This window comes from Streptopelia decaocto (genome assembly GCF_964273445.1).
Source record: "Streptopelia decaocto genome assembly, chromosome: 6".
In the NCBI taxonomy this organism is placed as follows: Eukaryota; Metazoa; Chordata; class Aves; order Columbiformes; family Columbidae; genus Streptopelia; species Streptopelia decaocto.
In genome coordinates, this window is record NC_138660.1 from 7,808,701 (window position 1) to 7,823,230 (window position 14,530).

At 44.4% G+C, this 14,530-nt stretch overlaps 1 protein-coding gene across 1 annotated transcript in view; it reads right to left on the minus strand.

The window, feature by feature from the left end:
• Positions 1 to 1,187: 1,187 nt before the first annotated feature.
• MB21D2 (Mab-21 domain containing 2) overlaps positions 1,188 to 14,530 on the minus strand; it is a 56,380-nt gene continuing 43,037 nt past the window's right edge. Inside the window, exon 2 of the mRNA XM_082055501.1 lies at positions 1,188 to 2,632. Coding sequence (XP_081911627.1) covers positions 1,368 to 2,632 — 1,265 coding nt within the window. The 3' untranslated portion in view covers positions 1,188 to 1,367. The remainder of the gene's footprint in view (positions 2,633 to 14,530) is intronic.

Here is a 14,530-nt window from a genome sequence, read left to right on the forward strand (position 1 = left end):
ATTTTTGGCTCAGACTAACCCTTGTTACCATACATCTTATCCTACACACAAAAGGAAAGCGTATGTGTTTTTCAAGGCTACTGTTGCACCACAAGTTTACATACAAACACATCTTCTGAAAATGTGATACCAAAGTAAGATCTCGCATGTCCCAGGGTAAGTCAGAAAGTCCACAGGAGCCACGGGAATGGTAACTGCCATACAGGATCAGGCCTAATACATGCATTAGAGAAGCAAGGCAGCTCCTTTGCTCGAGGTCTGGCTGATTCACTTTGCACATACCACTGCTTTAGCATTACATCCTTATCTAATGGTGAACCTGTTTCAACCACATGCAATACATATTAATGCAATATGCACTGCAACACACAATACGCATCCAAAGAAATATGTCAATGCAAAAAATCTGACTTCTCACACGTAGCAGGTCTAACAAGGAAGAGCCTTTTACAACAGACAATCAAGAAATCACCTGAAACTGTAAGACCCAAGGGGCCTCAAGCAATCTGCAATCCTAAGACCTAATAACAGATGCTAATTCATGAAAGAAACACAAACAGTGGGACTGAGGTAATGGCAGAGATTTCATTAGTGCAATTAACATTTATAATGGTATGTTCTTTAATAGAATTTAAATAAGGCTTTGAATAATTACACACACTAAAACTAACATTCCATAACCTTATTCTGCATGGAAAAGCAGCAGAAACAACCCTCTGGACTGCACAAGGTCCAGTTAAGAACAATTACATTCAAAAAGTAGATCAAAACAGAAACAACTTTTCCCCCAAAAGCTACATCATCATCTTTCAAGTCAACTTTCTCCCTTAGTGTGAGAAGTGTGAAGAACAGATGAACTGGGCTTCAGCCCAGTAGATTTGGCCTCGTCAATTTACCAATAGTGCTTTCCAACCCGGAGTCTCTCCTCGTTTCTTTAGGGTGATGGAAGCTCATGGAAAAAGAATTGAATTGCTGAAGCAACGGAAGGTGAGTTTTCCCTTCCCCAGGCGCAACAATGTACATAAATTATGGAAGCTTGAAAAAAAAAATACATTACACTGTGGCATGTGTGTTTATGGCGCATATTTGCCTTTAGAAACTACTCATAGACAATAGGGCTGGGTGGGTGGAAAAACTTAAAGCAGCATATGAAATAGTAATATACTGTTTCTAAATCTGCACCGTCCTGCAGAACCAGGAATTATAATTTATTCAGATTGTTTCTCAACAGATCCAATCTATACTGGATATGTAAAAAAAAAGAGACTAAGTCACCAAGGAAAACTAAAAGAAAAAACCTGCACAGTGCAGGAGTTTTTAAAAACAGAACAAAAGAAAAAGAAATCCCAAGAAACACTGATGAAAGCTCAGAAAAATTTATCATCAATTCTGAAGTGGGGCCTTGTGACATCATCTGGGTTAATGAAGACTGAGATGGACTTCCCAGGATTCTCAGTCACTAGCTGTTGCAACTTTTTGGCTAACCGGTCATCAGGCTGGTTGGTGTCCCCTCCATCTGACTGCGGGGAGGGGATGCTGGTGGTGCTGCCCCGCCGTTGGAGCTCTAGTGTCAGCCGGTTGGCTGCTTTGACATGTTCGATGGCAGTTCGAAGGTGTTCGGCAGGGTCTGAACGGACTGAGGACAGCTTCCGCGCATGTAGCATGACAGTTTCTTCAGAGAGATGCTCCAGCATGTTGCACTGGGGGATGAAATAGTTAGGGCACATCTTGTTGACCAAGCAGTGCTGAAGATCATCAATGAGACCCAGGAGAAAATGGGCTGCATAATCCTCCTGGGCCAAGTAGCTGGCTGGTAGCCTGTCGCAAGCCCACAGCATCATGCTCCTTAAGTGATATGGACTAATGGCTTTGGGGCGGGACAGCAGTTTGATGATGATAGCTTTGCAGGCCTGATAGGCTTGCATGAGGCTGCTGGAGATGCACTTTTTCAACTGCACTTCACTTCTGGCAAATGACAGCCTCCATTCATTGTCCTTCTTCCCCTTGTACGAACAGGCAGGCACTAAGTAAAACCCACTTATGACCTCCTCCTCTGTGATCTTCCCATCCCAGAAGTGGTTCTCCATCAGCCAGCTCTGGGCCACAGCTGGCCAACCTTTGAAGGACACCACTGGGACAATGTCGTACAGCATGCGGCTGCTGCCCACTCCCAAAATGATGGATATGATAGTCCCATTCTTTTCTACCTTCTCCACCTTTGGCATCCCTCGTTGAGGCTTTTTCTGGATCTCAGACAGCACAATGCTAATGGAGTCATAGAACCAGTCTGCGACTTTCGTTGGAGAGAAGAAATAATTGGTAGCTCCATTGATATGGTCCACGATGGTGCAACAGTCCTTCCATTTGCTGATAGTTCCTTCATCAAACAGACGCAGGCTCAGCCAGGAGTGGCACAAAGCTGAGTGGCGCATGTCCAGTGTGACTGGTTGGTTGCGGTCATGCAGCTTCAGTGCGGGCACAAGCAGGGTGAAGTCCATATCATAGTCTGTGCCTCGTGCATAAACATTCAGCTCATCAAGATCAATGTCCACCACACCTTCCCGCACACCACCTGAAAGCAGCAGGTACTCGTTGGCTACAGGCAGCTTCTGGTCAAGTTTCTGAACCATGCCTGCAAAAGAAAGAAAGAAGATCTTTCAAGAGAAGGCAAACTGATCTGGGATACAGGAGTTAACCAGGATTAAAACCCATCCCATGCCCAGCAGGAAAAAGAGCAAACAGAGGTATCCATCACTGTTCATGTAACACAAATGTACATCAAGGCCCAGCACTCAGCCAACCTTTAGTCCCACCTGACTCCAGGCAGTTCCTTTCCTGTACTCCTGGGAATGGGTGAAGTCCATCCTAAATATCATACTGGGAGCAATGGAAAAAGGCAAAGCCTCTGGTAAAATGCAGCAAAGCTACTTCCAGGACTAAATTTAACTTCTTAAACACCTTCTAAACTACTTTTTAACTATATTTTCACTCACTTCCATGGTATCCAACACTTCAAAAAGAAAAGGGAATATTAATTGACTCACTGTTCTTGTTTTCTTGCTAGTATAAGAAAAAAGCTGGACCGGCACCAGAGGGTTGGTTTGTGGATGAATGAATGAATAGCTACAGATGTTATTTCAAGCAAGTTTGACTTTATAATTTGCTTTACACCTGCTAATGAACAAGGCAACATGTACGAATGCAATATGTCCTCCTCTTATGGGGGAATGGAGACAGGTTAAACTATCAGGCAATTATAGAAGCCAGCTCTGAAATTGGTTCTTCAAGCTATAATGACAGTATCATGCCATAAAATATCAGATCAGCTCCCCAGAGCACACACATGAAGACAGATTTCTACTTCCATCACCAAAACCAGACACTTCCCTTCACCCTGTACTGGCTGCAGCAGCTTCATGAAGCCAGTTTTTCACTGTGCATTCTATATTTACCACTATACTCTGTTCGCAGAACATGAACATCAGACTGAGACTCCACACAGTACCCAAGGTATTAACACCTCATTCAGTGTTCAAATTAGGCTTAAAATTGAGCTCTGCATTTCAATTGCTCTGTCATCTGCTTCTGCTATCTGGGCTGTTTCACTCCTGGTGTTCATCTTGTGGTTAAATGCTCTTGAGATTCCTTCCCAGCCTCAGTTCAGACAACACAACCTGGCCACAAGGGAACTAAGACCAATGACTCTGAATGGAGAAGCTGAATCTCTTATAAGCACTACAAAAGAGATATATCATTATTTCTTACAAGCACAAGTGTACTAGTTTTTTGTTGGCATATGTTACTAACTGCACCTTTCCAAAAGCACTATAACTTGCTTATAGCAAGAGTGGTCAAATGGAGACCTTCCATTATGAGGGAGCCAGTTGTAGAGAGACATCAGTGGGAATAAGTAGCCAGAGGCATGACAAGGAGAGCCAGAGAGCTGCCAATCACACTGTCAGAGCAGGAACCACAGACAGATACATTAGGAGTGTTTCTTTACTGAAATGCTAACACAAATGATCAGCGCCACAGTCCAAGCACCCATTCTGGCACAGCCCCAGGTACCGCAGGGCCTTTCCTGAGTTAACACATCCCCAAGGGATCACAGACACTGCCTGAACTATGCAGATCTCCCAGGCAGAGTGCAGCAGCAGCAGCACCAGCTCCCCAAGGCACCGAGTGCTCACCAGCCTGAGTGGCCCTACAGCACTACTAGAGAGACTCTCCTGTCCTTTCCTGCATGCCAGGACAAGGGCAAGGAAATGCTATCTGCATGCACACAGGTAAGCCATGACCAGAGTGAATTCTGAAGCTATGCTGACATTGGTTCCTTGGAAGAGCCAAGGAGATTGTATGAAGAGGCCTGTGCATTATGGGGAATGTGTCTTGGGGCAATAGTCAGAGTAACTGTACAATCCCCTATGTGAAATGCCTTGTTAAATATACTTTACCTGTTTTCTTGCTTCCAAGAGCACTGGACCCTGTCCATTTTGCTGCACTGAGCTGGGAAGATTTTCCTGCCAGGCAGGAATGGCCACTACCTTTTCCATTTCATGCAGCTCCAGAGGCTGCAAGAGAAGGAAAGAGCTCTGGAAGAATGCTAAGAAACTTTTCCTGCTAAATCCTGAGCTAATCCCAGTCTGTGATCTTAACACGTGCTGCCCCATTCATCCTTAAAGGATAATAACCAAGAAAAGCTTCTGTCAACCTCAAAGACATTTTCTGAGGATTAGATACACAGTGAGGTACTTTACCCTGATTTATGGAGTTGCAAAACCTTGCACAGGCTTCTCTATGAGGCCAAGTAAGCAGCAGTCACTCCCTCAATGCACCCAGAAAGAGATTTCTAACGGGTACTCAAATTGATGTGGCTTCTAGAGACAGCACTGACACACTGCTTCCAAATGCTGTCCTTGAACAGCCTTGGTGCTTTACACTCCAGTTTTAAGTTGAGTCCAAGACCCATTGAGTAGAATCTGAGTCAATCAAATCATAGGGACAGGGAGCAGTTGCTTCTTCTGAGCATACAAGTCAGTACCAACCCTTACCGTGGGGCAGCACTGCTACTCAGGACATGTAGGGTCCTGATGGCCCATCCTGCCTCTACACTTACCCAAATTTTCCACTCAGAACTGTGATCTGCAGCATCTGCCATACAGGCCTGCAGATGTTCCTGAAAGAGGCAGACAGAATGTAACCATCCTACAGTCAAAACTGTTCAAACCTATAGAATTCAATAAAGGATGCATTTTCTTAAATATTTTTTTTAACTTAAAGGATGAAAAATGTCCTGTGAAGTTCTGCGGTGTGCCCTTCGCACCAAAACTTCTCTCCTACAGTACAGCCAGAGCCTTTGACTGAAAAAGTAAATCATATGATTTTTCTAAAAGGTAGAGATTTTCCACTATGGAAGCTACTGTGGGATGAGTTGCTCTCCTTGGCCTGAAGAGATCCCCCATCCTTATGTTGGAACCGTAGGTAGAATTGACAGCCTGACCACATTCAATCAACAGCAAGTGGGACTCAAGGCCTGCTTTCTAAATGCCCCATGCTCATCTGCCTGGAAAACAACAGTGAACGCATAAGATCAACCTCCAAAGCCAGATGAGAACAGGAACCACTCCTGCCATGTTAGTTCTACACCATTTTACAGCACTCCTGCCCGCACCAACACAAAGCAAAGCTTGCACAGCACAAAGCCTGCACAGCCTGCTCTACTGCCAGAGGGGTTACAATATGCCAATATTGTAACAATATTACACCATTCTCAAACATCCTTGCAATAGGAAATGCTTTCTGCGCACAGAACACTCTTTACACTTCCTCTAGAAAGAAAATGCTTCATGTGCTCACCATTTAAGCCTAGTTTGCAAGGCTGAAGACTCCTGGAAGGGAAAGGTGCCATACACTGCCAATAAGTCACTTGTTTTCCCCTCTCCAGAACTCCAGACCTACCAGCGGGGGAGGAATATGTAAAAAAAAAAAAAATAAAAATCAGGCAATGGCTACAGGAAATGATCCAATGTATCATGAGTAATCTCTCTATCTGGCTGGCTGCAGAGTTTAAGTACACAATTTCCCCTTCAAGGCCTGGACCATCAACATCTGCAGCTCTGCCACAAAGCTAGAGAAGGAATTTTTGCTAACAGATCATAGCAGCATTGCTGATCCAATTTAAGCTGTGGAGCAAGGGGTTGAGTTGAGGCCCCCTTGAGGAAAATATATTTAGAATAGGCATAGAATGTTCTATAAATAGCTGATATGGCTAGGGCTTCAAGGGTTGTACCATGTTTAAACTGTCCCCTTTAGTTATAAATCTATTTTAAATGTAAAGGGATTTCAAATAATCCCATTAGCCAACATGGTGTGGCATACACGACTCTGGCACAAAGATTTCATCCCAAGTTTCAACAGCCCAGACACAAGCTGAGAGACCCAAATGTATGTACAAGAGAAGCAGGCACTCCAGCCCAGTAAGCAAGTAAGTGCAAATACAAAGAAGAAAAATATCAAGACTGGTACTTGACCCAAGTACTTAAGATAATAGCACCAGTGGGCCATTTGAGTTCTCTTCACCTTAGTACCAGGGCCATTTGGGAGGAGGAGGGAACAGGGGTTTCACCTTCTGAAGTTTGTAGGTGGCATGTGGAGTTGTTTGTAAAGACCGAACCCAGAACATGTAGGGTCAAACACACACAAAAAATTATTTTAGCTGAAGGACAACCAGCTCTCATGGCATTAAAGTAGGTTCATTGATATTTAAGAAGTCTCTTGCTGCTACCAGGCAAAACACATACTTTGCAGTCATATCTTGTGTGACATGTTCTTTTGAAAAGGTTGTTTGGCAAAGCTGGTATTTTGCTAAGTAAGAGATTAGTGTTCAGTTACCACTTCTGTCTAAAGCACCTTAGAGAAGTTCTGTTTTCCTAGCTGTTTAACTAGTTTAAGACCTTTGTAAGCTGTAAAACTTGACATCTTAACACGTAAGTATGCTTACAGGCATGAGAAAAGCAGGGAAAGTGAGAATTAGGAGCAGCACCTGTAGGCAAAGCCTGCTGGTTATTTTACTAAACAGATCAGAGTAACACAGGTGAGCAAATGAGTTCTAGAGACAGAATTTCATTCCATCATTGTTGCTTCAGTGGCAGGAAAATAGGATTTATTTCTACTCTGAGCCCTGTCATACAAGGAGAATAAAGACAAAGAAAAGAGGTTTTACTTTTACATAACACCTACATTTGTGATACATTCTTGAATGAACTGGGACTCTGATGCACATGACACAGAGACAATTTTCCCCACTAAAAAAGGCGAACAATGCATAGATGCTCTGCATCCATTACTGAATTTCAGATGAACTGATTTCATGACCATTGTAATGCATCCTGGAATCTGCTGCTATTTCATGACCAGCTTTGTGAAAATAAGGAGAAACCTACAGACCCATCTTTGAAGAAACTGACCACAAGAAAAAATTACACAAAAACTTATTTCTAACATTTCCATTTCCTAATTTGGGGTTCCTTATTGAAGACTTCCTTCCTGATGCCTTATATATGCAACCACTGCCACCAAAAGAAAACGTGAGCAAAGAAAAATGTCATTCTGTTTGTCTAGCCTGGTCTCGTCAAGCTGAATGAGGTGATATTCAGGGCAGGCACTGCATTAAGGGACAGTTCTGCTGCACGTGAACCGAAGAGAGGTCAAAGGAGCAGTGGGGTGCTCAGAAAGGCTCCACAAAGGAGGATTTGCAGAACCTTGCATGCAGAAGCATAGCACAGGAGTTCTTCCGGGAGCCAAGCCAGACCCAGGCACTAGTTCTGTGCTGCTCCTGTAAGCTGCTGGGACCACGAGTTACTGTAACATCCCTGTTCTTTAAGACTTGCTGTGTCAGGAAGGGTTTGCAAGCTGGCTAAGAAGCTAATATGGTCCCTCACAGGTCATCTTTAACTTCTTAAATCACAAATGTATTTTATACATCACAAATATATTCTATACATCAACACACATACAACACAAGCAAGAGGCTACTAAACCTTAAGGATACCATGGCCAGGCTGCTGAAGACTTCAGGACCTGATGATCCCCAGATGTGTAAATGATAGAGACAAGCTTATCTGTGGGGTACGCAGCCAGGAGGAGCTGGCCCCTTTCTCCAGAAGGAAAAGACCCCGGGGTTAATGGTAAGGAGCTGGCTGCAGCCCGGAGACAGCTGTGCAGTGCAATTCAGCACGGAAAAGTGATGTTGGCTGCAGCGTCTTGTTACTGAGCTTCTCTGCTCACCTCTTGATTTTGCCATCTAATCTGATTTGAAAAGCAGCACAAGTCTGTGTAAAATCAGCTGTTAAAAATAGCTGCAGCACAGAATAAACATGCCTTGTACCTGCCCTTCGGCCCCACACTGGAGTTCAGAAGATGCCAGAGAACCCCCTCCAACCCCGCTCAAAGAGCCAAAGCACTGTGGGTTCAGCCTAGGGACAAGGTGCTGTCTGTGAATTGATCAGAAGAACTGGGACACTCGGATGCTTTACACACTTCAACATGTGCACATGGACAGATGGGAGAGAAAGGAGAACTGGACAAAATTAGAAGCGTCCCGTCCTCCCTCCTCTCTCTCCCTCACACACCAGGAGAAAGCCTACAGAATTAAAATTGAGATTTTCTCTAGAGAAATCCAACACGTGAGCTGGCATTCTCATTGATGTCTTCTTCCCCTTGTTCCTTCTTTCTTTGCAAGTAACTTAATCCCCACAAAACAAGAGGTTTGGATGCCTATTTTGTCAATCAAAAGCAATTATGTGGTGTTTTGGCACTGATCATTGTCTGACCTTGCATTTAAAATGTGCCCTCTCCAAATCACTAGCTTGTGCTCTAGCAGAAGTCTCATGTTACTTGCAGCCAGTCTTATACAGACCTAACTATTGACTTAAGTAACATCTTTAATAATCATATTGAAAGAAAGGGATCATCATACTGCTGCTATAGCACTCCCTGGATAAAAATACAGGTACATCCCCTTCATAAAAGAAATCAGTGTAAGTCCCCACTGACATCAGTAGGTCTTTATGTTTAAATTCCTCCATGGACACATCCAAGGCCATGGAACAAGTGAACTTCCACAAAGGGAAACTCTCCAGAGGCGTGTCAGAAAGAAATTGTGTCTCTGAGGAGACCAGAAATGATGGGAATTGCTTTTAATTCAACGGATCTGATTTGCCTTCATTGGTTCAGCACTTCCAGCAAGAAGCAGCACAGAGCCCTTGTAGGGAGGCTTGCTCAGTGGCACTGCGTGCCCCAACTCCAGACGTATCTTCCGGGACATGCAGAAATGTGTCACTGGGAAACTACCCAAGCTTTGCAGGGTGCAGAGCCTGAGCCCAGTGTCTAAGACAAGCTGAACCCACCCAGGTTTGCAGGGAGCTGACATACCTGCTGTCAAAGGCAGGTGTAGTGCCCATTCATCTCACCAGGGTGGCCAAAAAACATTATGCTGGGTGTATGTCCCCCTCATGCCCCCTGGCAGCCTAGGGAGAAGATATATAGAAGGAATCTTCCTTCCATAGGGAAATTTAGGGATCAACCACATGTACCACTGCCTCCCTCCTTTCTACTGCTTAATTCTTCAACAGGACTCAGCATAGTCAGGGGTCTTGATTCTTCCCTCCAGTTCTACCTGATGCATAACCTTGACCATGCTTCTTTTCTCTCCTGTATAAAATCTTTATCCTCCTGTAAGCCCCAAAAGCTAAGGAAGTTTGACCTCCTGGATGCCCGGAAAGTGCTTGGAATTGCTCAGACAGCACTAACCACATACCAGATGTTAGTAGCTGAGAACCAATTTGTAAGCACGTGCTAAATCACAGGATACTCCACTTGGGCCAGGCAATTCTTACCCTTGTCTGCTAAAATACATAAACCCCCAAGCTAGTCAAAAAAACAAAAAGCTTTTGCCATTTTCCCTAAACACACTAGACAGGCACTCTGCAGTTCCTTGACAATTCTGCTGCAAACAGCAGATCCTGAAGAAGAGGAACATTGTTCAAACGAAAGATCCCCACAGAGGTCTCCCAGCACTGCCTGAGTGATGTGTGTTGAATTCCAGGGGCTCCTTTAAGACAGGATGGGAGGCCAGCTCTGATGCAGCTGGGTAGCACTGATTCTTCTGTTTCCCTTGGTAATTGTAAATCTATTTATGAGCAGCACAAGTTTTTGTTACGCAAAAGAACTGAAAAAGTCAGCTCTTTGGGAGAGTCTTTAGTTACAAAGCACATTTTGCGAGGACTGCTGGCGGAAGCAGGCAGGGGGTAGGAAGGGAGTGCGGAGACTGAACTGTGTGATACCAGTTTAGTCAAATATGGGAGGCAAGTGAAGGAAGCTGCTCCTTGCAGACTGATACACCAGTGTCCTACTAATTCTGCTCCTTTTAGAAATCTTGTGACATGGTGACAGAACACACTGCAGGAACACAGCACGCCCTCGTAAAACAAATCAGCTTCTTTCTCCAAAGTCTTCTTTAAAAACAATCTTAAGAGTAGCATCCCAGGTTTTTTCCAGTTCCCATGTGCCCTGGTGGAAGCCACCCAGCTAGCTGAAATCCTGTATGCCAATGGAGAGGGGCATTTCAGGATGCAAGGGGAAAAAAGCCTGTACAGCAAAAGTCAGTGCTATGACAAACACCCAAACTCATCCTGGCACTAAAACCAGCAGTGGTGTTACTATAGTGACCTGTTTGGCTAAAATACTCAGGTCTCAGAGACCACAATAGTAGGGCTGACTGCTTCCAGAGCTTGAACTGAACTTTCAGAGGGAGCCCCTGCATTGCTGTGCAACTCCGCTTTGGATAGTGAGGACTTGTAAGAGTCACCCTCCAAACTGATGTCAGGGCTCCAGCCTGGCAGCCTGCGTATCCAACACGCTTACTCCAGAGTCACATTAACCAAAGTAAGATGAGTGGCTGACAGCGTACAAAGAATATATAGTGCAAATCAAGGAGGTGCTTTAAGGTCTGAAGAATTATCTATGATCAGGTCTGAAAGCAGCTGACACGAACTGAAGTAAGAAAGGGCAGAAAGTGGGCTTGTAAGAACAGCTTGCTACTACACCCTGCTTAACACTGTACACTGGGTCCATATGGCATCCATATTTTTAAGTGTGCATAACACATAAAATTCCCTTTGGAAATGACACAAGATGTCATTTATTCTGGAAATGCAATCCCCGAGATAAAATCTGCCAGAGGACAGATTGCTTTATCAGTTCCACCCTGAACTGAGCATACACATTTGGAAAGGGCTACACAGGGTCTAGATGGGCCATGTCTGCTCACACCCTTAGGGAGCACTGCTGAGTATCCAGCAAGATGTTACATTGAGGGAGATTCACCCAGGACTCCACTGTTGGTTCTGCTTAACAAGGTAACAACAGTGTGCACAAACCAGGCTGAGCTTCGTGAGAGCAAATACGCAGCTCCTTGCAGGAGAGGCTGTTCTGCCCTTGTTTTCCTCATCCCTTCACTGTTACTGTGCTCTTTACAAGAGCATAACAACCTTGGTGAGGTGCCCAACAAGCCCATCTATCCTGACGTCCCATCTCAGGCAACTGCTGCTGACTGATTCCAGGAGAAGAGCAAGTATAGCATGATGACTTCCTGTCTGCAACCTTCAAGCAATGTCTGGCTTTGGGATTTCCCAAACCAGAGGCAGTATTTGCAGCTTTGTCTTTAACAGCAATGATGGACTTATCTGCTGGGAATGTCTCTCATTGCTTTCTAAATACTTTATATTTTTGGTATAGGCAGTGCCTTGCAGCACCATGTTTCGCAAAGTACATGTTGTGTCAAAAAGTATTTCCTTTTGCTGCCTTGCTAGGAAATGAAGAAACTCATCTAAACATGGCACCTTCCACTCCACAGGTCACTCAAGATTTTACATGGCTTAGTCAGCCATCTTTCTTCCATGTTGAAAAAGACAATTTATTTAAACTTCATATACCTGATTGTCCTTCTCAGCACTTGCGTGGGCCCTAGAATTGCTACGTTCGATGTGAAATGAGGTGGTCAATACTGCATGTTGCATGAAAAGGTGACTTCTGTGTGGATGTCTTCACAGAACTCTAAGAAATACCTCAGCAGCCCTGCCTGCTAAATTAGCCCCACTGTGTAATGGAGTCCTCTCTAAAATTTAATTTCACCTTCAGGATGTTCCTCACGAAGAAGCCAACACCAAACCCACAACTTTACAAAGGGCATTAACGATGCTGGAAAAGAACAGTGGAAGTAAGATAGGGGAAGGTTTCGAAAGCTGCACAGGAGAAAAAACATCCCCAGCCTTCCTCAAACTCTCATCCCAATCTGACTTGTCAGCACCAGGTGCTTCTCAGAGAAGACACATGGCATCTCTCCAGCGATGAGCAAAGCCATTCCTTCCAGACCTGGGAACACATTCTCCTCCAAGTCATCCAGAGGGGCACGTGTATGTGTCGGGCAGAACTTGATTCCAAGGTTGCAAAAGCACTTTGGGCTCCTCCAGGGTGTTTTTCTGTTCTCAGTCACTGTCTGGTTGCTGTTTGCCTATCCTGAAAGGGTTAAGTTGCTACACGGCTTTATGTCCAGGTGCCAGCCAGGGGGCTATGCCCAGAAGAATGCCACCACACCCTCACATCCTGTAAATAACACAAGAGCCCTCATTGTAAATGCACTTTGAGCTGTTCTGCCAGGACTTCTGCTTACAGTTTTCCAACACACTGGAAATTCTCTCCCCAGCTGCTTATCTACCAGCTTGTTTTCTGCTCCCGTAGCACAGTTGTTTTCTACAAAGACAAGTCACATCAGAGCAAATCACAGTACTACTCCTTATGAACTGGGCCTGAACCATCACTGCCCATCCTCAGTGCCTGCTCATTCTTTAATAACAGCTCTGCCTCACTGCAGAGCAGCAGATTTGTCCTTGACTCAAAAATTTTCCACTAAATGTTCCAGCAAAGCTAAAACGTACATGTGGAGTATACATGGCAACAAACGGCCATCAGAGGCTTGATGGAAAACCACAGCTGTAATTCAATCTAATGGTCTTGATTTTCACTTAAAATTCATCAAACTTGGCTCCTGGGGTCAATGATATGACCAGAATGGCATCCCCTTCAATCACTTTCATTCTCTTCTATCTACCGATGACTAAGTCTATTTATCTTTATACCACGGGACCGGTCAGAAAAAGGAGGAATTAAGGATGCATCTAGGAAACCAGGCAAGCACCAAAAGAGCACTGGACACAAGAGAGACCCATTCTCTGCGTGCAGAAGGAAAGCAGGTGTCTTCAGAATTCTTTCTGAGGCATCTGGCAGAGAAGAAGACATGAAGCTAACCCCTCTCTTCAGCCCCTAGAGTTCATTGGACTCCATCCATATAAGCCTGACCTGGGCCCTTTGACAGATCCTATATCCAAGCACTGGGGGAAGCCAAAATGGGCCAAATATGGCTGAGACACCCAATGCCAGAACCACAATATCATTTTTCTCTGTCCTTGCAGATAAGCATGGATTGGACTAGCAAGATGAGGCAAGGAATGCAGATCCTCGGTCATAAAGTCCTACCAGTAAACTGGTAGATTTTATCCTAGCCGTTCCATTGCATTTGAAATTTCGCTCAAAAATAAAACTATGTTCTTTCTTGTCTTACACAGTGCATAACGTGGAATTTTAAACCTACAAATTCCCTAATATATCTGTAGCAATAATGAAAAATGCTAAAAGGCTTTGTTCACAAGTGCTAATAAAGACGTTAGGCTTAGAAGAGGCAGATACATGGAGAATACAGGCCTTTCGAATAAATTCAGTAATTAGAAATCTCACCTATATTTTATAGATGTTTCTGTGAAAACACTGTGAAATTTCCCAGTGGATGCTCAGCTCCTGCAGGGCTTGCTACCATCCCTTGCATGAAAACACTTCCCAGCACAACAGGAATGGATATTGTTTGAATACAGTCCTGCTATACAGAAAGCAATGACTAACACTGTCCTCACAAGTCTCCCACTGATAGCTGCCCCCCTGGTCTCCAATTAATACACAAACAAAGATTATAGATCTCCTTAAATTTGCTAACACAGTCTATAGAATTAATTTAACAAGTTGGAAGCGGGAATACAAGGGTGTGAGCTGAACAAGGGTGTTTGTCCCTGAAGTCAGACAAAGCTGAGGAACAGCTCATGCCCAGAAGACATCTGAGCACAATTCTACTTATTTGTTCCTGGCTGCACCTGGGGAAGGGGCTGGCAAGGACAGATAAATACTGATTTGTAGCAGAAGCCAATCAGCAACAAAACACAAGTTGTATACTGAGCCCTTCTGGCTGTGGTTGTTCTGCTTGTGCCTATGTAGACCTACCCTGTATGGCTGGCCAAACTTGTGGCCCCAGGGTGGTCTTCTACCTGAAGACACACTACTCTGCTCTCCCTTGCTCACAAAACAACCCACCAGAAGGAGTGTCACCATCAAAGACATCTCAGATTTGCTTCCCCATTGGCGTGGG